The following is a 27,753-nucleotide window of genomic DNA, read 5'->3' as shown; positions in this document are numbered from 1 at the left end:
CAGTATCATCTTCTTAAACAGAGGTGCCTAAATTTGGAATACATTTTATTTTAGTTGTCAAAGCAAGCACTCTAAATTGCACTCTGAAGCCATCCCAATCTCCTTTGAAAATCCAAGCTGCAATTTATCTGAAAAGGAAATCCCAAGTGTAGTGTTCCTCTTTTTCTCTCCCACTTGAATGTATCAGACAGGCATCTTGTCAGCCAGAAACAGAAGCTTATAAAATGGGTCAGTCAAGCATTTATAGTTGCATTGCACATAATTTTCCCACATAAATTTGCATATCTATGAGAATAATAGTGCAATCATTACTGCAAACACACTTGGACAGTGAATGGCAAATCAGGTATGAGTTGCGCAGTTGGGGCCATGCAGATGGGTCTCAGAATCACGAGCCACATGTTTTTAGACTTCACCTTCCACGGAGGAAGTGTTAATTACAGCCTGTGCCAAGGAAGGTGAGGTGAGCTTTAGACCGTACCTGGAAGCAGTTCCTTGGGCAGTTACAGTGGACTAATATCCTTTAACTTCTGATGCCAGACACTTAATTAAGGTTTATTTTTGGTCCCTTTCGTATTCCAGAATGCTTGGAGTTAAGACTCTGACCATTCAGATTGCTTCAGAGAGTCTCAAAATCCATATTGATTAGGTGCTGTAATTCTTTAAAATAAGATTATGGATGTCAGAACAGATTATAATTTCTGTCAGCGCAGTTTATTTTGCGTGGAAGATGAAAACACCTTTGAATACATTCAGGAAGTATTTGTAAATATTGCAAGTGGATATGGCTTGTTCTGATTTTGGAGCAGAAATTTCTTGGCATCTAAACAAGTCATCTTCCTTAATTTGCTATCCAAAAGTGTGAAGTCCTCTGCTCTTCAAGACATCAGAGCATTACTAGATGTTAGTAGAGCCTGGCTACTGTGTGCCTGTGTATCTACAGGTCCTCTGAATTTGCATTATACCTTTTTTTCTGTGCCTAACAGCTCCAGCATGCAAGTCCTCTGTTTGGAAAGACAAGTGACTGGTATGTACTGTACTAGGTTTTGTAGCACCTGCCCCCTTCTTCCTTCCCAAAGCAATTGCAACAAAGAGACCATATCATTGGCAACACTTGCTCTTCCTCCCATATGATTTCTCTATTATTTTACCAGCATTGTACACGATGTCATGTGTCAGTAGGGCCCTGGGGAATTGTCCATACCACAGGCTTCAGACTGCAGCATGTCTTGGTATCATCTTCCTCCCTTGCACTGCAAGGGGGAAGCCGTAAACCCTACGGATAATTCCTTGTTTCTAGGAGAACTATAACAAGTTCTAGCAGTATTACAAGAAGTTACAATGCTACAAGGTGAAGCCCTAAGTGCACCAAACTAAAATTAGTGATGTAATGAAGCCATCAAACTGACTGAAAAAGCATCAGTTTATGAGAACTGAAAGTGTCTCTTCCAATAAATGCCTTGATATTCCAGAAAACTGGCAAGAACGAGTAAGTTTTCTTAACTTTCTGGAGGTTTGATACCAAAGCTTTAAAAAAGGATTACTGATCTTAAATCCTGTATCTCAAAAACAGAGTACAAATCTTTTTTCAGAAAGCAGAGAAAGAAAGAAAACCATTGCAGAGCTATTACCATCAAAGACATGACCTCAGCATGGCAGCGGAGTTGCTTTTGGAGTCTGTAAGAGTGCTTTCTCTGAAACTGGAACCCAGACATTGTGGCTGAAAGGAAAAACTCCATCAGAAATCAATTCAGTCTGGGTAAACTCAAGTATTACTTTAGGACAAAAAGACTGGTTTTGTTGCTTGAACTGCTAAAAATTAATGAAAACAGTATTTTAACAAGGAGCTTACTGGCAAAGCCAAAATTTCACTGTTGCTGTATCCAGTTACCTGTACTTCTTACTGTTTAATGTCTATCATACACGTGTAACCTCAATTACAATAACATCTGATGTTTAACAGATTTTAGTGCATTTAACTTTGTGGCACCCATGGTATGTAAGGAGGTTATTGTCTTCAAGCTACAGCTAGAGAATTCTGGTTTAGTCTGAGATTATGAAAGTATGAGTTAGTTGAGATCTCATCTAACTTTAGCAGTTTAGAAGTTAATTATCTAAGTTGTCTGGGCTGTGGCCCCCATTGAGGGAGAAGACCCACCAGGTAGCAATCCATCCCCACCCTTAAATGAATGAGATCAACCAACCACAGAGGTGCTTCTCTTTGTTGTCAAGAGTTGGAGCACAAAACGAGAAATCTCATGCCAAGAAAGATGAAGTGTCCCTTCAGGGACACGAGTGGCTTCCTATGGGATGGGGGAAACAGAACATGCTCTCCCACCTCCCAGGGCAGACCTGTAACCATAGGCCATTCTTTTCTCTGCTAGTTAGTAATTGATTCGTTACTCCACTGCAGGCTGGGCTTTTCTTTAATTTTCACAAACTAGGTGGGGAGAGGCATGCTTGGTAGTACTGGTGTGTTTAGATGGGAGGCCACAAGGAAAATCCAGCTGTACCAGGAAGCAGTGCTGGTGACTCAGTAAACAGCATGGCACCAAGTGTCCTGGCACGGTGCTTTTGAGCATTGCCTTCCTGATTGTGCTGTAGGTTAAATCTCAGAGCTGCTAGTCATTACAGGATCATACTTCACAAGAGTAAGGTATTAAATCCCAGACAAATTACATGATAACTCTGTCCTCCTTGCCCTTACCTGCAGCTTCACCTAAATTACACGGTCTTACCCACAACCTTGATTTAAACCTTTCTGAGTACAGGTGGAGCTGCTATCTTTTGTCCCAGAGGTGGCAGCAGTCTGGAGCAAGTGAAGTGATTTCTACATATGCAACAAGTAAAGCCCTTTGGGATTATAGATGGAGAGCACTGTAGAAATGTAATATATCGTTACTTCATGAAGTTACTTAATATTTAGAGTTGAAATTTTGCAATATCCCAATAAATGTAAGTGGTTCACTGCACTCGGTGCTAGTGTTCATGCAGCAGCCCAGAGCGACACTCTTCCCACAATAAGCAGAGGGCAGAACAGTGAGCAAAGAGGAGCAGCAGTGCTTGTGTTTGACTTGTGGTTCTGGTTTTGCTCCATGTGGGTGCTTGCCACAACAGGGAGATGACCAAATATTTGCAAGCAGTTAAGAACCCCTGCCCTTCCCACCCTTACCCAGCTAGTCGTGAAAGTAGTTGAACTATGGGCAGGTACAGACGGTTCACCATGGATGTTTGCAGCACTAAAACCAATGCAGCTGATACCAGCTTGCATTTGACTTTTAGTTCATATTGCAGCTTTAGTTCCATAATTCTTTGTTTGTTGCACTGTGAATTCCTTCACATTACTCTGTGGTGTATTTTAGAGACTTCAGAATAACAACGGGTGAATCTGCCCCTTCTGCAGACCCCTCCAAGGGAAGGGAATAAATCTGCCCTGGTATTACACATATCTGCCAGGCAAAGCCTCTGCATGGCTGAGACCTTCCCACCACACAGGTCCAGAGCACTTTAGGGAAGAAAACTGACCTTTTGTCAATCCACTGTGAAGTTGTTGGAAGCAGTTCTTGGTGGCAAGAGCAAGCTGCCTTAAAGTCTCCTCGTTGCTGGCCCAGTTTTGTTTGCTCCTCTCTATCATCCCCTGACACCACAGCTTTAATAAGACCAGCATTGTTTTAGCAGATGAACCCAGAGGGAGTTAGTGGAACTCTTGGCAGAGAAAACAAGACAGAGTCTGGAGGCTGACTGTTCTTTGGCTCTGACCTTCCCTTCCAAACTCAAAATCTCACAGACTGTCCCTGGAGTGTTTCTAGCTTCCAAGAGCTATCAGCAGTATCTGTGGGACAGGATGGAGATCTGTCCTTCACAAGAAATCCTCAGAAAAGGAGCAAAAAAAAGAAATGGTCAAATACATGTATCTTAGGTTGCCTTTGCTATCCTAGCCTGAATGGCCTGGTATCTTTTAGAAAGCTGTGAAGCTGTTCTTTCAGCTTACTTTATTTGAGACTAGGAGGATTTTTGGGGCCTGGGCTGGGCACAGCTCATGTCACTGTGGAAACTGTCCATAGCCATTCCAGAGACACAACCATGATTGAGAACTCTGGCTTCAAATTGGAGACAGCTTGTTTTAGTAAGACAGATGGTATTACCTGGTCTGGAAACATGGTGATTCAGAAGCTGCTTCACATAGAGCACAGCCTTGTGCTTGGCAAAGGGAGGCTGGTGCTGGGAGGTTTAATGTGATCAGCCTCTCTAATGTATGCTATTTTGCAATTCAGAAGTGTTACACAGGCTTCTAGAGCCAGCTAAGTTATGCCTGGTCACAATTCTGCACTTCGGAATAGTAATGTGCAAAGGAAGCTTTCAGTGCCTGACTCAGGTGTCTCCTGCACCATGGAATTCTTTCCCAGTTTGAGCTGCAATGTTTTTGTTACAACTTGTTAACATGTGAGCGTTTAAATCAATTTCTAAATCTCTTAGAGTATCAAACCTTGAATACAGCATAATTTCACTGATTCCAAGTGAAGGCATTCAGAATGGACTATAAAGTGGATATTTATTCTGCTTGATCTGTCATTGTGTTTCCATGCTAGCACTACCCCTGTTGCTACCCAGTAATCAACTGTTATGGAAACAATACATTGTCCCTAGGGTAAGGTTAGAAAAGTGTTCAACCACAATGCATCCACTGGATAAATCCAGTTTTAGCGACATGGTGTTTAAAGCATTATACTCTGCTCATAGAGCATCAGCAAGATGTGCTCCCTGGAAGCCAGCCTCACATTACCAGTTTCTCTGAATTTTTTTCAGGCCCTACATGTCCATTGGAACGCTACGTGATCAAGTCATCTATCCAGACTCAGTGGACGACATGCATGAGAAAGGCTACCAAGACCAAGATCTGGAGTCTATTCTGCAGATGGTTCATCTGTACCACATAGTTCAAAGAGAAGGAGGTAAATTGGATATTTTTGTAAAAAACTTTACAAAATCGTTTCCTCGCATGTGTATCTTAGTGTGACTGACCTTTACTAACTGAACTGGCAAAACTGGATCCAGGCCTTTTGTGGTTTTGGGAGCTGCACAGCCACATGGTTGTTGCTAACTTATGCTAATGGAGGAGGAAGAGCTGAGTGCTCCTCTCCTCCCCTCCCCAGTAAATCCATGCCCAAGCTGAACATCACATCCTTTTTCTCTTGTAATGGCCAGTCTTTTCCTGGTATTGTGAGATCACTGACCTTCCATCGTTTTCTTAGAAAATGTAACCTCTTAATATCTTGTAATGTCACTGACTACATAAACTTGAAAGCATGTGAATGAAGAGAGTGTCAGATCTGCTTTCACCTCCTGGTTTGTGAGATCAGCAGGAGTATGTGCCATGAGAAGGAGTGTCAGATACCACCCCACCAGAGTGAGCAAGTTAAAAATAACCAAACGACACTGGCTGGCAGTAGTGTGTTGCCATCTACTGCTTGCTATTTAAGTTGCCATGTGTTCTCAGCATTGTTTGTTCTCAGAGTAGGGGACAGTGTAAATACAATGCTACTATAAATATCAAGATGTTAAAGGTTTCTTTTGTGTCTAACTAACTGGAGCATTTCATGGCTTTTTTTTCCCAAGCATAGCAATAATTTTTGTCCTACTGTTCCTACCAGCCACTAATCTCTAGTTTCAATTTCCTCCCCATCATTATGCTTTTAAAACAGACACAGGACAAAGTTGGTAACATTTAGAGAAAAGAAAAAGGATCTTTAAACCACTCTAAGGGGCTGATTTGCGAGTGCTGAATGTACCCTGCTTCTCTCTGCCAGGATGCTCCTTTTTGAGCAGGTACTTTGGGTGCATTGCCTTGTAATGTGTGTGCTTGGTTACTCTCAGGATCATTCTGACAATAGAGAGTAGTGCTTCAGCCACTGGGAATCCCAAGGCAATGTCTAAATTCCCATTTCTGGATTGCAGCCTGTTGCTCTGTTCAAGAGGCAGAAGGTGTCTTTTATTTTTGAAGTATGCAATAGACATTGCAGTGTCTTTTTTGCACATTTTAGAGTGGGGGGTTGTAATTGTTTTTAGCAGCAATTGTATACTTCACCTTGCAATCCTGTTGTTAGACTCTCATCTTTCCATAGGTTAACGCTTTTTTATTAAGAATGTGATAATGACTGTTGGCCCTTGAGTTGCAATAGAAAATAAGAATCTCCATGATTCTGATTCATATTCTTATTCAGATCTGATCCTATGACACAAGAATTGAAAAAGTGGGCAGAGAGCTAAACTCAGTGATCGGAATAATTGCAGAGAAGACCTCTACTCCCTGCACTGACATTATAACTATTCCTGTTAGTATTCCTGAGCCATTTGCTTCAGTCGGTGAAGTGCCCAGATTGCAGAAGAACAAGCGGAAGTGTTAGGGAGCTGGAAAAGGAGAAGCAGTTAAATTGCCAGTGGCAAGAAGTTACTGCGGAGTGTGCACTCATTGTGTGTTGGTACTGTAGATGCACTGAACAACACATAACCCTCAGCAGCCAAAACCGTCCCCCCAGCAGTCTCTGAATGTTCATCATTGTGGTTTCTGACCCTGCAGCTGGAGCATGTAACTGATGGTGGGGCAGTTACTGTGCTATGTACAAGAGCCTTGGCCAGAGTCACTGTTCTGTATTGCCAAGCTGAAACCCCAAGTTTGGATCAGTCTCGCTCTGCTTTCTCTGCCAAAGAAAGTACTTATTGCTGACCCCATTCTTGCTCTTCTGCCTGTCTGACTGCACATGCACAACACACACAATCTGTTAAAAAGTCTGGAGGACACTGTTAATGTTCACTGGTGCTCTACTGAAGCTCAGGGTAGGGGCACACTGTGCAAAAGTTCGCACAAACAGACGTTGGAAAAAAACGTGTCTTAGATACTTTGTGATCTAAAGTGACAGAAATGGGCAAAGCCGGAAAACAGGAAGGGAGATTACCACATACCAGAAGTTTTTAGGACCATAATATACTTACTTGTTCCCTTTTCTCCTTGAGCATTTGCAGGAGACAAGTGCCAAGGTAGGAGCAGAGAGAAAATCCGTGACATATGATTTGACACGTTACTCAGGTTTCATATGCTTACATATTTTTTAAAGCTGCCCTGTTTTTTTGAACTAGCAGGACAGAGAAATACTTGTTGAAAGTGAACAATTGAAATTTTTTATTTATACGCAGATTAATATTTTTAATGCCAGTTTTTATTTTATTCTTTTACTTAAAATATTACTTTTAAACTAAAATTATTTTTAGTAAAAATGGAGCTTTATTCTTTGTGAAATAGTGAAAAATCCCATATAAAGCTTGTAGAACAAAGGATTTGCCCCAAACCATCTTTATCCTTTCTGCAAACTGCTTTGATGCTTGACAAACACTGGCATTTTACAATAGAAAAACTTTTTGCTGAAAAATTCCCATCAAATTTCTATTTATATATTATATACACTTTTGGAAAATGTACTGAAAAAAAAAAGAAATCATTCTTAGTTATTCAGGTCCATGTGGATTTATGGGATATGTCCATGCTATTTTGAACCATTTCCTTAACTGTTCTAAGAATGGAGCGAACTATCTGTCAATCATTAAGTTATAGAAATCTAATGTAATTCTTCAATATTTATTTCTCTTCTCCCTCAGAGCCTTACCTCTGTCTCTTCCCTTTTCTCCTATCCCCTGCAGCATTAAGCCTCAACCAGGCAACAGGCTCCTTAGGGCATGACCCTTTTGTACTTTAATTGACCACGAAAGTCACGTGTGTATAATCTGATGCTTTGCAGTTTTGTGTTCTGCTCTTTGTGGGCAGTTATGAAAAAGCCAGATGGAGCCAGAAGTACACAACTCTGACTCAAATTATTTGTTCTGGCGTGACTTTATTGTCTTTAGCTGAATTACTTCCACACTGCATCAGTACAAGGGTCACCACATTCCAAGTATAAAGTAGCCAACAAGAACCTGACGTTGTCCTTGTTGCAGCCAAGGACAGAAATTCCTCTTTTTCTAGCAATAATGTTTGACCCAGTTAGAAATAAATAGAATGGTTACAAGAATTAATAGCCCAGTTTTTGGCATTTAGCTTCTATGTTACCCTCATGAAACTTTTTTCAGTTCGTATCAACAGAATACATCAAATCCACCAAAAAAACAATCTCCTTCTCCACCACCACTGTTGTAGATGTCATTGAGCCCAAGCCCTCAAAGAACCCAGTGCAGTGGCTGTTGACAGTACCCCCCTTGCTGCTGGAGGCAGAGTTCCTTTCCTCCTGAGGCTCACACTAATGTTTTTCTCACCTACTGGATGTTAGAGGAATGCTGTTTTGTTACTTACCTTTATGTTGTCAGTAAGGTGCCCCCTCAACACTTGCAAAGTTGCTGGCTCTACCAGAACCATCATTTCATACAAAATGAGGGTAGCAAAGAAGGTTGTTTTCAGTGTGGGTGGTGAAAAAGCATGTCCAGAAATCGGGGGTAATATCATGGAGATTTGCTGTAGATATATCTAAGGTGGTTCCTTTTGGCCTGCTTTGAAAATCCATGTACATTTAGCAAGTGTCAGTTGTGATGCAGCCTTAGGCTGCCAACAGCCTGTCACACAAGCAGAGCCATGAGTACGTGTAGCAGCACAGTGAACGCGTGACCGGGCCTGTCCGGCTAGGGCTGATGACATTACTGAGCAAGTTCAACCTGTTTATGGTTTCTCAGCACCCCAGATTATAATTATTCTTCATTATTTTGCACATTTGTCATATCTTTGGGTCTCGTCCAGGGAACCTTTATGCTAGGCCACATATAAACACACAGACAAGCCCATTTCCTCTCTTTGACATTTTTTCATCTGATTGTTTTAGCCCTGGATTTACTTTTGTTACTGGTACCAGCAGGAACTCTGGAAGAGCTCTGCCAGCTTTTCCAATGGCTCTGCAATTCAGAGACACAAATCCTTGCAGTGTCACGCTGAGCTGGGGTTCATACAATTGATGGTCTCTTTGTTCCTTCCTCAGCTCTGGGTTGCCCTTGCATATTCATCCTGCACAGCACCCGGGCTCTCTTCCATTTTGACAAGTGCTCGGAACATACACTGTGCAAGAGGCTTCCATGCCCAAAAATTCACCAGGGGTGGACTCTCTGGCTGTGTTAGCCTTTCTTCTGTCAGATAACGCTCCAGTCCATGTCTGATAAGGCACATTGGAATGGAAATCTGGAAAAAGGAAACTTTAGCATATCTTTTCATGGCAGCTGAATGCTCTGTCTTGCATGAAATCCTTGTATTCAGAAGGATGAAGGATACAGAGGGCTACAGATCCTAGGTGTAACCCTTTTTTTGTTGCGAAATATAGCTTGTGTTTTCCTTCACAAAACTGAGATTAAAGGAATTATAAAAGAAGCCATGCAAGAAAATGAGATGCTGCTACCATGAGGCTATCAGTGGTTTCTGCACACAGCTGTATGTATTTCTCTTGCTGTTAGTGTGCCCCAGCACATTATACGTGCTCTTTGTCTTACTGGCTGCAAAAGGCATTTCTGTGACATCCGGTGTTCATCACATCTACATCAAGGCTGTGTGTAACAAGAAGCTGGGCAAGGAATTTGGACTCCAAAAGCCGGGATTGTGTTTGCACCTACTGGGAGGTTTGTGCTGGGTTCATGGGCGAGCCATTTCATTTCTTCATTTGAGAAGTGGATGTAGCCGTGGGTGACCTAAGCTGCTGACTTGGCTGATATTTCCAGAATGCTAATGACCTTCACTGACCTATGCCACATCAGCAGGAAGAAACGGGAGACAAGTAGGTGCGCTATTGTTCATGCACAGTGAGGAGTCTGTTTAGTGTGAGTTACAATGCCTAAGTGTTCAGAGGAAATTGTTCAGACATTAGAAAATAATTTTCAAAAGGGGTAATATAAAAATGTACACTTCCTTATCTGTTGTTTGAGGCATTCCAAGTGGGAAATGGAAAAGTTCAGGGAGGGAGCTGGGCAGGAAGAGACAAGATGCACGTCTCACGTTCAGTTAGAATGTAAGTTGAAGTGACCACAGAGATGACCATTGTATCCTGGTAAAAAGAGGCTAAATCTTACACCTTTAGAGAAAATGATAGAATGATTTCGCTGACAAGAGAATGCTTCTTCGTGCCGCACCATGTACTCTAAGGCACGTGGTGTGACTTTTGGGAATTGTCGTGTGCAGGGCTGAGAGTTGGACTCAATGATCCTTGTGTGTCCCTTCCCACTCAGCATATTCTGTGATTCTTGAACTTCATTCCCTTTTTGTCTTTTAATAAGCCTTTATAAACCAGCTGATCAGGAAGAAACTGTATGAACACAGGCACTGCTTCCCCAGGCACATGTGCACACATGCACACCCAACCCACACCCTAGCTCAGATCCTGGTCCCTGGAGTTTGTCTGTTTTCTCAGCTTAAAAATAACAGAACATAAGCAGCAGCTTGAATGTTGTATTTAGAAGCATAGTTGTTTTTATGGCTTTCATGAAGGACTGTTCCCATCCCTTCCTAGAACCCTTTGCCAAAAGGTGTTTTACAGTGTTTTTTGGAAGGTCAAAGTGCCCCAGCACCGCGACTGCTCAGCAATAGCAGCCTCTGTATATCTGTTCCCTTTACCAGAGTATATCCAAATGGTGATTCAGTTATTCACTACACAACTCCATCTTTGCTTGGAGCCTGCTGATAGAAAGCACTGGATGTGCCCCTGGGAGGATATCCACTGGGATCCTGAAACAGGAATGGAAGGAAAATAGGGAAAAACTATAGGATCACTACAGGTGATGTCTTTCTTCTGTGTGCATGCCTGGCTTTAAAGTCTAACTATATACATATTTTTTTAAAAATCATTGCATTATATTTTCCAATTTGATGTAGAGAAAATTCTTGAAATTCAGTCTGAAGTTATGAGTTCCTGGTTTTAGTCACAGAGGCCTTCATCAGATGCTTTACTGAGGGTTTTTTCAGTCCTGTGAAGCCCAAGCACAGGCAGAACAATCCCCAGACTGTTGCACCTTCACAAGCCCCTTTTATCTCACCTTTATTCAGGTACCAGAAATGACACAGCCCATCCTCCTTGCTTTATCTTATTTATAGTCTTTTCTGGCAAATGTTTATTTTCAGTTTGTCAGTGGCAGAAAAGGGGTTTTAACTTTTTAGTTACACTGTTTCTGGGCTGATTTGCAAACTGTTCTCTTTCTCGGCCCTGCTCAGCTGCTTGGCTCATGAGTAGATGATCTGTTGAGAGAAATGTCTTATCAGATTTTTGCTACTTCCACACTCTCCCTTTTCAAAACTCATTTATTTTGCTACTCTATACATCTGGATTGTTTTACTGAAGACTTATTTTCAGTAGGGTAGTTTGTTATTTGAAGTTTTTCATTAGTGGGAATGAATCGTGCCAGAGTACTCACAGAACACCAGTGTGCCCTAGATTGCAGATAAAATGCCTCATGCTCCCATTGCATGTATCTGAAAGTGATAAAGAAATACATCAGTTAGAGGCCATGCAGAATATTAAATAAGGATACCCCCTGTTATAGCAGTTATTTCTAAATACAAGGTAGTGAGAAATTTGTATAGAAGATCCTCCCGTCTCTGTGCAGTTTTGCTGCTTGTCCATGTCTGCAGCTGTGTTTCTGTTGAGTTTGATGACAGTTTTCTTTGCCTACCGTGATGAATGCAGTCCAGCACTGGTCTTTGGGTTTTTTTTTAATTTATTTTAATTTGTTTTTAAATTTCCACTGATAACTTTAAAGAAAAAATAGCAAATTGTTTCATGAAACAAACATGACAGAATAAAATTATTAGTTACAGGTCAAAGAGTTTTTTCAAAGAGATGGTAAGTAAAGTTTTTTGACAACCTCTACATGACCAAAAAGGTTAAACTCCACTTTTGGAATTTACATGATATGAGGGACATTTTTCCAGTTGATGGCCAGTGGAGAAGCATTGAGGTATTTCAGAAGATGTGATCCAGAACCCTGAGCTATCTCTTCTGCAGTGGAATTGCTCTTTATGAGATGTTGCAAGTGAAGCTGCATTTCCTTCATAAACTTACATTGTCCTGACTCATTTTATTTGCATTTCTTTTAAAAGGCTGGGATGCCATCATGGATTGGAAAGATGTCTTATCAGGAGGAGAAAAACAAAGGATGGGCATGGCTCGGATGTTTTACCACAGGTAAGTGTTAAGATTCATTCCTTAAGTAGCGTTTGAAAATGAGGAAGGGTTTTGCAGGTTTCCTGTTACAATTTGAGCTGTAGTAGGCTGTAATCTGCATGCAATGTGTGACACTGCCAGACAGTTGCATAGGACCTGCATAAACCTTGTTGTTTATTCATACAAGCTTTGCCTTTAGTTTGGGCAGTGTTTCTTAAGCTTTGCTTTTGGCAACATAACATTATCTGTTTGAGATATTAATTTCTTTAATATCTCAGGCACAAACATCTTCCCTCCTACAATTGTGGCAGAAATCTGATGGACTGTTGTAGAAGCTCTTGGAGTTTGATAGCCAAGCTCCAAAACCTTTTGTTTTTGGAGACTGCAAGCACACAAAGACAGCCCAGTCCACACATGGCAGTCAACAGAAAGCTGCTGAGTCAGCTGTATCTACTGCCCAACTTGCTGATAGGACAAAATAACCCTAGGTCAAACTAGGACATAGTGTTTAGATCACTGTGTACTCAGATGGAAGCAGGAAATAAACCTCATTTTTCCTGGAAGTTGTCTCTGCACCTGAATAATGCATGGAAAGTTTATGTTGTTGTGAGCCAGCCTCCAGCTGTAAATGAGAGGCAGCTGTCTGGCAAAAATAGCTCTCTCCTTTCTGTTGTTGTTGCAACGAAACATCATACATGGGAATACTGTCCAAAACCTAGAAGAGTAATGTTCTTTATCTGCTTTTGAAAGGCCGAAATATGCATTGCTGGATGAATGTACGAGTGCTGTAAGCATTGATGTCGAAGGAAAGATATTCCAAGCTGCAAAAGCTGCTGGGATATCCCTACTTTCCATAACACACAGACCTTCTCTTTGGTAAGTATATTTGGGGCTTTATCATGGTCCTTGTTTTTAGCTTTCTGACAGGCAGTGGATTGGCCTTTACTCTTTCTACTAGGAAAGTTGTTTAATCAGTATCTACCGTACTTTCTAAGATAACTTGTCTACATCTATAGTGATTTAAATTAATTTAGCATTGATTTTTTTTTAATTCTTTGAAACTTGTTTATTCCTCCCTCTTTTTTTTTTAATGTGTTTCAGTTATTAGCAGGTCTCTGAGAGGCAATTAATAACTCTACACCACAGCCTCAACAGATATCACCAGGTTGTTCTGTAAAGGTGACAAGATACATGAGGTGTCCCAGGGAAGTTTACCAGTGCAGGGAGAAGATGGGAAACTTGCCAAGTGGTTAAACTATTCCTTGTTCTTCCATAGGAGTAATACATCTGGCTTTTTAACTTCAGTTGTATGTTCTCTATCTGCAGCATTTGTGAGCTTTCAAATATGATTATCTATTAAAATAAGAAATATCGGAATTCTGAGAAGCATCGTTTTAGGAGGGAGTACTAAGTATGGAAGAGTCCCTGCAAGGAAATAAATGTAGTTAATGTATAAATGAGACCAAGGGCAAAATGAGACCAAGGAGGCATAAGATAACTTTAGCAGAGACTATTTGTTCTGAACTCCTAGATCCTACTGTCAGACTGTTTGCTTTTTTTAAACTGATGACAAAAAAATCCATTATTAGTATGTTGCCTCAAAGGAAAGAAATTGTATCAGTGTCTGCTTCTCTGAAAAGGAACGGTTTTCCTAGCATTCCTCGTTCCTCTATGTAGGTGATGACAGTGGAAATGGTTTTTGTTGAATCGAGACCTAAATGTTAAGAAAAAATGAGTATTCTGATAGAAAAAAAATGTTCACATAGACTTTTGGTTTTAAAATAATTTAAATTACGCTTATAAAGAAAAGAAATATTTTATTTTGTTTAGGTTTGGCGGTTTTTTAAAACCACTGCTCAAGAAAACAGATATTTGAGAGCATCTCACCCATAAATGATTATAAGAGGGAAGTTATTCAAAAGACCTTTTGAGAAAGATCTTTTGAGTTCAGTTTCTTACCAATATTTCTTGTCTCCTAGTATTAGTGCTATTCAGGAAGGCTTGGGATTGCTCTTGTAATCTCCACACTATTACTGAAATGATCAGAAATCTGATGATTTGTATGGTTCTGGAGAAGTAAACAGAAATGCTGATTATTTAGAAATAAGCATACCTTTATCTTATGTATGCTTTCACAGGGACTGCACTGCAGAGTAAAAAAAAAGCATGTTCACATGCTATTTTCTCCTTTTCAAGATTATACCAGGAAATATTTGCTCCTTTAATCAAAATGTTTATTAAAACTTTCCTAGACCAGAGACACTGGACATCTCAGTCAGCTCTTAGCTTCTTGATTTTTTGGGTTTTGGTGGGGCAAAAATAGAGGGATAGATGGGGTCACAAAGAATAATATGCAGGAAGTGCTCAATGTAAGTCTGGAGATGAATCTTTTTTGAGTCCCATGTCATAAACCATTGACTTTATTAAACTGTCACATTCCCTGGATGGGATTTATAATCAGTGTTTTATGATGCATCTCATCTTCTATAATTTATAGTGATAAATTACACAGTCATACCAGCAGCTCTGAGGGAACTCTCTGCTCTTGCTCTTGTACCTCCTGAAAAATGTCTTGTCAGGTCTTGACAAACTCCACATGTACACCTTTGAATATTTTTGGTGCACACACCCTGATACTCACTGAAAGATCTGTGACTCCTACACAGACTTTTTTATTTTGGCCCCTTACAAATCAAACCATGTTTTAGGACTGAAGGTACCTTTAGCCAGCCTTATAAGATGCAGGGAACAAACCGAGGTGTAATTTGAACAAACTCAAGTTTTATCAGTAGCAGCAGGTGCACTGTGCCTGCCTTACTGTATTTTCCACTAAGGAGGTAAGACATCTCTGACGAAGTGGGGTAAATAAAATAAACTGGGACTAGCATTCCTGAGGACAAGCAAACCGTGTCTGTCGCTGCTGTTCAAGGCCCTGGAGAAAAAGGCATCTGATGGAGTTGAAGTGAAGGCAACTGTAGCCACAGACAGTGTTTCCAGGAGGGAGGCCACCACCTAGGCCAGAGACAGCAGATGATGAGGGAACCACCACTGCAGGTGAGGGCCTCGGTGAGCCCGGCCATGTGGGCAGTGACTGCCCCACTGGGAGCCCACAGCGGTGCCGAGAGCTTACAGCCGGCACCCACCGCTGAAGTTCACTGGATGGCCTAGGGGGGCCCTGGTGACAGACTTTGAAATACCCAAATTCCTCACGCAAGACTGTCCCGGGATGATGAGTCATTGAAGAAAAGGTCTTGCCCAGTGATCCAGGACTGGACACCTCTCAAATTCCTGAGAGGCACCATTGAGAAGAGACAGACATCCAAATTTGTTTGCAAAAATGGACCATCTGTTCCCTGAGCCATTACTAATGTTTTAATTTCTACTGCAGGAAGTACCACACTCACTTGCTGCAGTTTGATGGACAAGGCGGTTGGCGTTTCGAGCAGTTGGACACCGCTATCCGTTTATCACTGAGTGAGGAAAAACAGAGACTGGAATCCCAGCTTGCAGGAATTCCTAAAATGCAGCAGAGACTGAATGAACTGTGTAAAATCCTGGGAGAAGACTCAGTGCTTAAAACAATGGACAAAGAGGAATAAATAATTTATGTTTTATGTTTTTAAAAGTATTTTTTTAGTTAAAAGCATTACAAATTCAGCCATTGTCCTTTGCATGCATTGTGATAGAGGCTTAGAGCATAGCGAAACACAGCCAGCAGAAAATAATGCTCTGAATGCTATGTAAGACTTTAGCATTGTAGTATTAAGGAAGAAAGAGGTTGAACTGTGAAAAGAAAATAAGCAAGTGCACAGAGTATAAGATTAGTCATTGCAGCTTATGTTAATTCCTAGTGAAAGCCCGATTCACTGCAAGAAATGGCCAATACACTTAGGTTTTGTAGGTGAATTTTTGCCTGAGATTTGGCCTGCAGAATGTGCTCTTGTACCAGGTTACTGTGCATATGATATGCCTGCTACGCAGAGCAACTGGGCATGAAACTCAGGCATGGAGCACGGCAGAGGCAGTATCTGGGTGAGTATGCAGATACATGCAAAAATCTCATCTGGGTATAAGAAACATTCAGCCCATGTGAAACAAGACTTCTGTTCTACTACTGAATCGTAAATACACCTTTACCTGCATTTTTATAGGAAATAACATAATAGGCTGACCAGAAGACAACTGTCCGAGCAACCCACTGCCCCCATGACGGAGAAGCAGGGATAGAGCTAAATATGTAATGTGGTTGTGCTGTACTTTATGCTACTACGCATAGCTTCAGAGGCTCCTTGCCCTTCATGATACATCAGTTCCTTTGGGGGATTATTTACGTCCCTTATTCAGTAACCTCTGGTGGTGTGGATGGAGCACTGGGCCTGGCATCAAGTGACTTAGTTTTCGCTTGGCTAAATCATTCATTTGCTCCATGTGTCTGATCCAGCCAGCATCCATCTCTGTTCCTCCATTGGTATAGTCACAATATAGACACTTGTTTGTTCCATGAGACACTTTGTGACAGGAAGGACTGTAGGAGAAAGAAAGGTCAGTTTCTAACAATAGACTGAATTCTCAGGCATGGCTGTCCTGCCTGTTAAAATGCTCAGCATTTATAAAGTTAGAGCATTTTGTAACCACTAATTAATATGTCTGCCATATTTTGGTGGAGTGGCTGAACACTGCCCTCACCATAAGCAAATGCACTGGTTAACAGCTTTGCTTTCAAATGCACTCACTGATTGTCCCATCTGCTTTTCAGTCAGTAGGAACATGGTCCCCAGTCAGTCAAAAGGTGCTTTAACAGAACGGCCTGAGACAGTACTGGCCTGCATGCCTTGCTGGAGGCAAAACCTGGAGAATTAGAAATAAAGATGTGAATGTATTTAAGAGCTCCTGCTCTCTCTGGCTGCAAGTGCATGGCAGAAGGGCAGCTTGGGAGTGAAGATCAGATGTGATAAGAGGCTTTACAGATGGGTAAATGAGCCTTAGCTGAGATTTAGTGATCCTGAAGTTTGTTAGTTCTTTTTTTCCCAGAAGTGTGATTCCTTAGAAGATTTATGTCTGTTGTTCTCAGTCTGAGAAAGGCAGTGCATAAGCTGTTAAGCACTGCTAAAGAGAGGAGAAATATTTTAGGGTCATTTGCTGAGATGGAAATGCTTGAGCATCCTGAAGTTAATAGAAACTGTTTCCTTTTTCTGATTACCTCACGAAAAGTGGGAAGGTGAATTAACTCCATCTGCCAAATGCTAGTCCAGTGCACTAATAATTAGCCCATATTCCTTCTCACTGTGTGCTCGGCTTCATGTTTGGTATGGCACTTGCACCAGAAAGTGGAATAAGTCTGCTCCCTCCAGAATCTGTGGCTTGAATGTAACCCTGTAACTTATCCTGGTGACAGCAGTTTGTTCCTTTCATTAGTTTTTGCTGTAATTTTTGCCCACTGAGACATCCCACTGACATAGAAAGGAATGCTCCTGGGAACTTTTGAAAGGGTTGAAAAATTAAGGTTCAAGAAGTTGTGTAAAAAAACTAAAGAACAGGCTGGAGGTCACTGCTGTGGTAGCTGACATGTGCAGGCATTTTAATTTGCAAGTGTCTCTGCTTGTCCCTCTCCCTGAAGGCGAGCTTTCCCCCCTCTCATCTTCAAAGCAAAATTTGGAGCTGCAAAGGAAAAAAAGAAGTCAGCCAAGAATCTGTTCTCAGTGAGCATGAATGAGATGACTGATGAGTGTAAAAAGCTTGCACATTTTTGAGTTATGTTTCTCTTAAGATGTGGTGAGTCAGGCTCACACCATGCGCACGCCCTTGTCCCAACTGCTGCGTATCCTGCTAGCTCAAAACAGCCACCTTTCCACAGGAGGACCTGAGGTGGAGGAAGGGGCATTATTGTTCCCCACCCCCCCACTAAGCACTTTAATATGTGGCTGGGAGCTGAACCAGGGTTGTCCACTCCCTGAATGAGTAGGACACTGAAAAGTGCTGAAGAAGTGGCCCAGTTTGGTACAGCTCCAGGTATCCCACCAAAGCTCTGCCTTGGCCCTTGACTTGCTGGGAGCCATTATGGACAATGCAGCATCTGAAATCTGCTGTACACCTCGCAGAGATCAAAGCTGGCCATCCCTCATGGCATAAAGCAGACATCTTCTGAGGAAACCATGTTTAGTAGAAGAAAGTTTGTTTGCTGTTTTTTTTTAATGACATTATGCATAAAACATACAAAAGATATATATGTTACTGATGAAATTTTGATGAAAACTGAAATAATACCAGGATCAATGTAATAGTATTTTCTTTGAAGTTTGACATATATTTCTTGAATCCAGAGATAGACTTAACCATTCCCTTCCAGTAATATAATGTAAAATATTCTAGACTCTCGCTCAGCTATTCACATTCTTGAAGGCATGGCAAGAACATTAGAGGCTGGTATGAGAAGAAACACTTCTCTAAATAGGAACTTTCTGAGTGATACTGAGCCAGTTTTAGAAGGATTTTCTGTACTGGTGGCTCATTATTTTTAAAGCTAGTTTTGTGGCAGGAAGAGAAGCTGCCCTGGAGATATTTTCTGCAAACTTTCTCTGTTGTTCCAAGGGCTAATTGAGACTGGAGTGTCCGTTTCTGTTTCTTCAGAGTTTTACAGGGCATAGGCCAGCTCATTTTGTGCTGCTTCAGACCCAGCCGAGCAGAGGTGCACGCTCCCTGCTCAGGAATAACTCAGGGAGACAGTTCTGGAGCTGAGGCACGGGGAGCACGTGGCCCTTGCAGTGCGAGAGGGTCAGAGCGGGACAGGATGCCGTGGTGGAATGAGAGCTGCTTATCAGTGTTCATTCCCTTTCTGTCGTTCAGGAGCTGTGACTCCCTGGGAGGCTGAGGAAGTGACTTTTTGGTCTTCTTTCTGCCTGTCGTATCTAGCTGGAGCTAGCCAGATCCCGTTCGTTGTGTCACAGCATCTGTGCATTCAGGGTGGGATACTGCACAGTGCTGAGCACACCTGGCCCCTGTGAGCACCCTCTCACCCCCCAGGGCTCAGGGCAGACTGGACTTGCCTGGGTCTGCATCCTAAAGGAGTACAGGTGCTGAGCAAAATTCATACCAGCCTCAGGCAGGGAGTAATTGTACAATAAAAATATGAATTTTCCACATCAGTTCATTCGGATAATGCAGGAATTTTTGCAAGAATCTTCAGAACGAGAGGACACGTTTTTTGTGCATGGGATTTCAGTATTTTAAAGTGGGAGGAGTTTGTTTTTCACTTAGTTTTGGGACCAGTCATTCCTAGTTTGGACTTGGAAGCCCTCCTTCTGCAAGAACAGAAAACCCCACGTATCTTTTAAAGGACTTTTTGAAAGCAGTGGGATTTGTATTTGAGTAGGGAGTGAAGGACTGGGTAATCACTGGGATATTTTAAAGAAAATTGCATTAAAAAATTATCTCCTAAAGCAAATGAACACATCTACAGCCCCCTCAATATGTCTGAATGGTGACAGTGCATGTCAAAGTCAAATTTATGGGCCAATCATATAAAGAAATCCCCTTACTGAGCTGTTTGTGAAGCTTAAGAGAACTGAACTGCTAATCGAATGTCTTTGTTTTGTTTATGTTTGATATTAATGCCTTTTAAGAGCAGATGATTTATAAAGCAATAAAATATGCTTTACAGTTGTAATTTATTCCAACCTCAAATAAAACATGTTGCATTTACTTTGAGTTTGCAGTGTTCCTTATGAGTCACTCACAAAGCAGTCAGGACCTGCCTACATGTGCTCTGGGAGTCCTTTCCCATCCCTGGTTTCTGTGATGGAGCAGGAAAGCTTGGGGTGGATGTTGTGTGTTTTCAAGTTAAAACAAGTGTTCCTAGATCAGGCTGGCGTCAAAGGCTGCTATGAGGTTTCTCATGTCTCGTGCCCATCCACTTCAGTGTGTACCTGATTTGTGACAGGAAGGTGACAAAAGCTGCCACCCCTTGCTGGGGTGTTCGCAGGGGGACTGGGCACCCCGCAGTGAGTCAGAGGACCGTGTCAGTAGTGTGACTTCAGGTGTCCTCAGCAGCATCAGTCCCAAGGCTTGTTATTGTGGTCTTTGTAAGATACAGTTATGCATAAAGCACTAATGTCACAAATATTAACACGCAAGTGCCTGCGATGGCCTAGCAAAGGAGAGGGTTTTTTCTTGGGGAGCATGAGGACATCGGTTGACTCCTTAGCTGCTTTGACAGAGCTGGCTGGTGTCTGGCCCCTTCCCAGCTGTGTGGCAGGTGTTGGTGAGGTACTGCATGGTGGCACAGGACCTGGATTATGCAGCTGGGGAGCCAGTCGTGATGCTGGTCACTTGAGAACTAGATTCTTAAGGGTAACTGAAGGCCAGTCCTCTGTGCCTCCCTTCCAGCTACTGCATCCACTCAGAGACTGGCAGAGAGCAATGTTCAGGACACGAGCCATAAGAAATGCACTTTTGAGGGTCTGTGGGTGGGCTATAGACCACGCTGGGGCACATACATTAGACCGGGAGGAGACAGGCTTTATTGTAGTGGAGGAGGTGAGCTGAAAGCTCAGGTTGCACTTGAGTTTCACTTTTTTTGACAAGAAATGTTTTCGTGTCCACTCCTTGTAGAGCATTCCTGCTTTCTGATCAGGCCTTCAGAGGACTGGTGCCATGTGTTTTAAGTGCCATAGTCCTGAGCCATAGTCCCTGTGTGCTCAAGGGTTAAGTATTCTGAGAAGAGAGAGAACAGCAAGACTCGTATTATGAGAGCAAAAAGGACTTATAAATATTCAGAGCGAAAATGTTCAAAGACTTCCCACATGTGAAATTTTCTAGTAAGTGGGGAATATCTGGAAGAAGATCTTATGTGTGTCTCTATGGCTTATTTCTGATTGTAGTTCATTCTGCAGCACCTGCCTTGTATTTTTTAAATTAGTGTCTTTAACCTCATGCAAGTGAGACCATCTATGAGAGGATAACAGTGACATTTCAAAAATGCTGCACCCACTCAATGCAAGTTTTATGTGTCTAAACAATCTGATTTTAAACAGGTAATTAAGAAACGGAGAAAGAGATTGTGATGGTGGCTGATGCAGGACTGAGAAGCCAGTTGGGTCCTGGGGCTGAGCCCCCAGTGAGAAACTAGGCTGGGATGAAGTCTGGGAAAAACCAGTCCAAGAGAGCCCATGGGAGAAACCAGATATTGGAATAAGAGAATAATGAAACATGTCTTGGACATAATGTAATTGTGCAATAGCACATTACTTTTCTTCTCTTGTTGTCAAACATACAGAGATAAGCTGTCTCTGACACAGCATTTGTAGGATAACACAAACAACAAAAGAAAAATGTTCAGTTATTGATCAATTTTAGCATTAAAAATTGTCAAAGAAGTTATTTAGGTTGAAATGTCTTTGAAAGAGTTCATATTTGTTGTTTTTTAGTGCTGAATTTCAAATAGATCAGATTCATAATGCTTTTCATAAAGATTTGGGTCTTTGGGAATTAGAAATTATTCTTGTCTTAAATGATAAGCAAGGTATTGAAGGAAACTCAACCTATTTAATATTTAAAGCAATCAAAAAAATTGCATTCAATAATTCCAGTATTCTTGTTCTCAGTTAAAATGTTCTTCTCCTGAATTACAGCCACACTGTGCTATAAATACATCAAGTTTATGAGGTATTTCTCTGTCAGTTGATGTTTCCTGTGCTGGTGTGTTTGGAGATCTCTATCTTTATTAGATGGGTTGCACTGGGTCTTCCTTCCCATCCACATGCTGGTGCCTTTGATGGCAAGTGGTGGAAGAGAGGGAGTGGGGTGGTGGGTGCTGTCAAATACATCCTGTTTTTTTTATAGATAGTTTGCAAACACTTTTAGGAAAAATCTTAAGAAATAATGTCTGCACAACTAAAGTAGTAGCCGACAAGGTACTAATCCAAGGTACCAAGGTGCAACAACTGATAGTGGTAAAGCTTGGCTCTGCTTGAATGTCTGCTCACAATAACAAGACATTCTTGCACTGAGTGAACACTTCCCAGCATCACTTTATACCTGCAAAGCTAGGGTGGTTTAAAAGTTACACAGCTCATACTTGTGAAAAACAAATAATACGCTTATTCCTAGTCCACAATTTTAATCAGAGGCCTTTCATAATGTTCTTTGGAGTTTTTCTAGGTAACACATAAGTATAATCCATTCTTAGATAATAACATGCCTTGTCTGAGCTCTGCTATTCAACCAAAATCCCTTTATAGCCAATATGAAATGGCAGTCACAGAAGCAAAATTCTGAAAATCCCCATTTTCTTCATAGTGCAAAATGAGCATACAAGGAGATGCGGTTGCAGTCTTTTATACTGTAATCATGTTACAGAGAATTCAACTAATTGCTCATTTTCCATTACATATGTGCCATATGGCTCATTGCTGAGCATCAGAGGATGAGGACTCTCTTTATTGGACTCTTGCTTGCATTATTATGGGTGAAAAAAAGTGATTGATGTATTTCGTGCCAAGATGAAAGTGGAGGCAAGGCAGAAAAACGACTGCACTTCCTTTCCAGGGACTTCTGAAGGAAGGTTCAATTCCTCTTTCAAGTCATGGGCTTCTGTCTGACAGAGGGTTTAATTAACAACCAGGAAAGAAACTCCAGTGGCAACATGAGTTTTAAAGATATTAAAAAATGTCTCTTTCTAAATAATGAGCCTGCTAGATGTTCCCTTACTCAATCTGATCTGGTTTGTTGATTTCCTGTGACCCACTCTCCCTGGTCTGACACTGGGCAAGGACAGAGCTGTGCCAGTGAGGGCTGGGCCCCTTATCTCCATATGGGACACCACCAAGGTGCTTGCTTCTCTGCCCCTGTGAGTGCCTCTGGGAAACCTGAGGTTATTGCATTGGCATGGGCTCCAACCTTTCCAAGCTCCTCCCCTCCAACCAAGAATTATTTCCTCAAAAACAATCTTCTCACTCTCTTGACTTTAACTCCTATTCTGCCTGTCAAAGATTCCAAGGGAGTCAGGATTTCTCAGGAGCACCTTAAAGACAAACCAGATCAGATGTGCTGAAGCATGTTCTTACATAGGACATAGTGTAGGGCTGTATAACCAAACACCTGCCTAGCCTGCCATGAGTGTAAGGCTGTGTTCCAAGCTTTTTGGTTCTGTTTGTTTAAAGCTGTGCAAGAAGATGTGTGTTTACTTCACTAATTCAGAGCCTTATGCTGCTGCAAGAGGCATAAATGAGATACAGAAGCTGGAAGTAGAAAAATTCAGACTAATGAAGCCAGGACAGGTTTTACTTCTGATGGGTGCTGGAGTACTGCAGCAGAAAGTGCCTGTTTGGCACAGGGTGTTGTTTGATGGCATCTATGGCTTGTGTTAAGCAGTGCCAAACCAGTCCCTCCTGGCCAGCATGAAAGTGGGAACTTCAGTGCTGTTGGAGTCAACAGGACTGCACACCCTGTGCTTTCACGGACAACGCAGCCAGCCTGCTGAGCTCTGCTGCACAGAAAAGCTGCTGTAAGCTTGGGAGGAAAGGACTGAAGACGTGGAGCCATGAAGGATGAGTCTCTCCAGCTCTTTTCCTGCATTTGTAGGAAGCAAGTACAGACAGACCTGAGCTGCCCTGCCCTGGCACCCATGAAGGCACATTTAATCAGCATTGCCCACCCTGAAAGGCACTTACTTCTTCCCACAGGAGCTGTCCTGCATTACCAGTGCCAGGCAAAACATGATGCATGAAATGCAGTGCTGAGCTACCTCTAGATCAGAGCAGGCTCCTGCCATGCCAGCCCAGAGCATGGGCAAAAGTCCTCTGCTGTCTGCACCCAGCTGCCAAACAGATCTTAGACTGGCCACAATCTATACGGGTTTTTGCTTTAATCCTATCTGACTGTCACAATCTTTTCAAGTTTTTTTTTTGATTTCTTGTGGGTGGAGGCAGAAGAGGCATGGCTGCATGCTCTCCTGAAGAATGAGGCGTGTGTGAGCTGAAACTATTTGCTTTGTTGCCCTTGAAGATGAGTCCTCACCTACAATGGCTCGTGTGAGAACAGAGCTCTGTCGCCTGCCATGGAGAGCTTAGGGGGTGAGAGTTTCACTAGAAATCCACTCCCATAAGCATTCAGGAATACTCCAGACCTGGGAGAGCTCTTCATCACTGATGTCTTGCTTCATTCACCTCAATCAGTTTCTCCCGCCCTGGCTGAGCACCAGATTCAGGCACAAATACAGAAGCTTTTGTGTGCAGGTTTACAGGCTCAAATTTCCTGTCCCACGTGTAATACTAAGCCTCGGGAATCTTGCTTGAAAGTGCTGCTGGAACTCCAGTCTGGTGGGCTTCTGGCAGGGAAGAAACGTGATGCTGAGTTGAACATCATGTTGAGCAGCGGAGCCTAACTTGTTGCTGGTGAAACAGAGGGCATGTAAGGGAAACTAAACAAGACAAATGTTTGGACCATGAAGCTCAGAGTCCCCAGGCATCCTGACCTGTTCTTGAAAGGTTTCCTGAATTAATGATGCTGATGAGATTACTAGAGAGGAACTTGGAAGAACCCACATTACTGCTGAGTTTGCAGTCTCCTATCAGCATAGCATTGCCAAAGTTTGCTCCTGAGCCAGGCTTGCTCCCTTCACAGTAATTTCCTGTGAAGATTATTGATAGTGAGTAAGTTCCTCTGATAACATGTGCAACTCCTTTTGCTATTTACTGGCTGAGAAATCACCATTACTTTCGGGTATAACACATAAAATAGTGACTACACTGATGGCCCTTAACAGTATGACGGCATCTAAGTCTGTTTTATATGAATATGATTTTAAGGTTCTCAGCTGTTCTTGGGAGTGACTGACTATGCAATACACTGTGGAATATTTAATTCCATCCCAAATTCTTTTCCCCATCGTTTGCATGCTGCATTACTTAATTGGAGCAGATCTGCATTCTGAGAAGCACTGCTATGGGCAGGGCTCAGCAACCGCAGCATTTCCCAAGAGTTTCATGACTTTGTCTCTGCCAGGCTGATGTTTTCCTAGCTGAATACTCATCTGCCACACTTAGGAAGCCTTCAGTGAAGATGATGTAAGCTTTGCAGGTGCAAATCAAAGATTATTTGAATTTGGCCATTTTATTCCTTGTTGGTTAGGACTGACATGACTGATAAGCTGAGGGGCAAAAAAATATTGGAGAAAAAAAATTAAACACATCTAAGCTTTCTTCCAGTCAGTCCAAGCACTCAAACTGGTGCTGTCTGCCTTTACAGAAACCAGCTGTAGTAGGCTGGGAAGTGCTCTCATGTTGCCTAGGGCATAGCTTTGATCAAACAACCTCAGCTTGCCTTTCACAAAGCTTTTTTAATGCACCTGATATGGGATCCTGCCTGAGATAATGAATCATGGTGCATTTAAAAGAAATTAAAGGATTAATGTCAAACTCTGCCTCTAATCCAAACCAGCACCTTAATCATTCCTCCAACCTGCAGAGTGGTGGGACAGCAACAGTCCTGGGCATCAGCTTATGGGCTGAGCACCCACAAATGTAGGTCACTGCCATCTGAGAGACAGAATCAATATTTCAAGGTGCATTGCTCCCTCTAGTTTGCGAGTTTAATGGAAGGGGTAGGAGAACTAAAGTAAATTTTTAAACAACCTGACTGGAGGGCAAAATCATCTTAATTAAATCTCATTCACTCTTCCTCTGATCCTGCCTGCAGATGGTGTGTCCCTCCTGCACTTTGAAGAGGTTAGCCCAGAAAGACTTGCAGAAAGAGCAGATCTGAGACTCTCAGAGTTTACTTTCAGACAGGTTTCGATGGCAGAGATCACTGACGCTGTCTGTAGACAGACACAGAATTTGAAGACAGCAGGGGGAGGGACATGCTCCCAGCTCTCTCCTTCCATGGTGAAAATAAAGGGGGGTGTCATGTATTTTTAGGTTTGTTCCTCTTGTGTTTGTGCTTCTGTTTATTCACTGAGTTTTCAGCATAACTGTTTACACCCTGGGCTGGCTTTCTCGAGAGGAGGTGCTGGTGAAAGTCCCCAGGACAGGGAGCTGCCACACAGCACTGGCAGTACCCACCCAGCACACACACCCATGGCACCACTTTGCATTTGGCTTTGTCTGTGCTTCATATTTTCAGGCTTTATTCTCTGAAGCTAGAAATAGGTTGCTTTTTTTTAATTTATTAAAAAAAAATCTGTGTGTTTTTCTCCTTTATTTACCTGTATGGAACTGGAATTCCCAGGGCAGGGGGAAATCCAACTGTTAGGAGATTTGTGATAAAAAAGGTTGAGAAAACAGCTTAGTTCTCCCATCTGTTCCAGCTTAAGCATTCGTTCCGTATTGCAAACGGAGCTGTCACCCTGGCTTCCTCAAACACTGCATCCTCCTGGCCCCAGTGAAGGAGTGGGGCAGAAGTCAGCAGCAATACCAGAGTGTCCTGCAGGGCTTCTGGGCAAAGATACCTTGCCAATGCACCCTGCCTCTTTGCCAAAGGCCCCTGACGTGGTGGAAACGAGTGGGGAAGGAGAAATACATTAATCCTAACTTATGCTGATGAGGTGAGGTTAAAGGCTGGAGGCTGAAAGGGCAACTGCACTTCAGAAGAGAGAAAAGCAAGCAGTTTGGTGGAGGAAAGGGAAAGCCAGGGAGGAGGGAAGCCAGGGAATGCTTCCCCTCTGGGGGCAGTAGCAACTTTCTTTTGAAGACTAGAAGCAGTGCATCTTTGAAGTCTGTTTCAAGCTGAGTACATAAGAACTCTGGGGGTGTTCACAAAACAGAGATGCCTGGCAGTAGTTCCAGGGATTGTGCAAGGGCTGCCATGAAGTCAACCAAGAATGACACGAAGGAGCTGCTCTGCAGTTAGAGCAGTGGGATGGGACTGCCAGCCAGGGGCCCATCCCTCACCATCTGACAGGGTAATGTGGAGAAGCTGGAAAACCACTCTTCCCACTGCAGAGAGCCCTCATTCCCACTCCAGAAAGCCTGCCCACAGCCAGGGGAGTTGCTGCCCACCTTTAGCAAATCATTAGAGTCAGGCTCCCTTCAACCCCTGGACCACAGGATGTTAGCCAGCATTGTATGAGCCCAAGAAAATTTAAATGCTGCTTTTTTTAACCCATTTGTAGAACATCTTTAAGCCCCTGGTCCTTATGGGACACCAGATGCCTTCAGGAACCTCTGGCCACATCCAACCATGACCACGGGAAGGCCTTTCTGGCATGCTATAGTTTCTCTGTCTGAACATCAGCACTTCCAGCCTTCTCCTGTCATGCTGGAAGATACTCATCCCAGGCCACTCACTGGATCCAGTGATAAGCATGATGAGTGCGTGGGACCCAGGGACAGACTGCAAGGGCCACCTAGTGCTTTGTGTGTGGCATATGCTGGCACGAGTGCCCAGAGCAGCCAGCTCCTCCATCACCCTGAGGAGGGGACTCTGGCCCCAGAGTAGGAAAACAGCTGAACTGGGTGACTGTTCTGTGGGTGGGACACAAAGCAGTGCATGAAGGCTGTTGGTGGATCGCCTGCCAGCTCGCATGGATGTGAAATTACTCTTTATTTCCACTATAATCAAGATTTATAAAAGCTATTGATATGCCTCA

The 27,753-nt window shown here is 42.6% G+C and overlaps 1 protein-coding gene across 1 annotated transcript in view; it reads left to right on the top strand.

The window, feature by feature from the left end:
- Positions 1–19,874, top strand: part of ABCD2 (ATP binding cassette subfamily D member 2) — a 46,400-nt gene extending 26,526 nt beyond the window's left edge. The window contains exons 7-10 of the mRNA XM_027679303.1: positions 4,807–4,952; positions 12,107–12,191; positions 12,921–13,046; positions 15,559–19,874. Of these exons, the coding sequence (XP_027535104.1) occupies positions 4,807–4,952; positions 12,107–12,191; positions 12,921–13,046; positions 15,559–15,769 (568 nt within the window). The 3' untranslated portion in view covers positions 15,770–19,874. The remainder of the gene's footprint in view (positions 1–4,806; positions 4,953–12,106; positions 12,192–12,920; positions 13,047–15,558) is intronic.
- The last annotated feature ends 7,879 nt before the right edge of the window (positions 19,875–27,753 follow it).

This window comes from Neopelma chrysocephalum, unplaced genomic scaffold (genome assembly GCF_003984885.1).
Source record: "Neopelma chrysocephalum unplaced genomic scaffold, ASM398488v2 Primary Assembly neopelma1_45, whole genome shotgun sequence".
Classification (NCBI taxonomy): domain Eukaryota; kingdom Metazoa; phylum Chordata; class Aves; order Passeriformes; family Pipridae; genus Neopelma; species Neopelma chrysocephalum.
The sequence above is the reverse complement of the archived record's forward strand: the minus strand, read 5'-3'. Positions and strand labels throughout refer to the sequence as shown.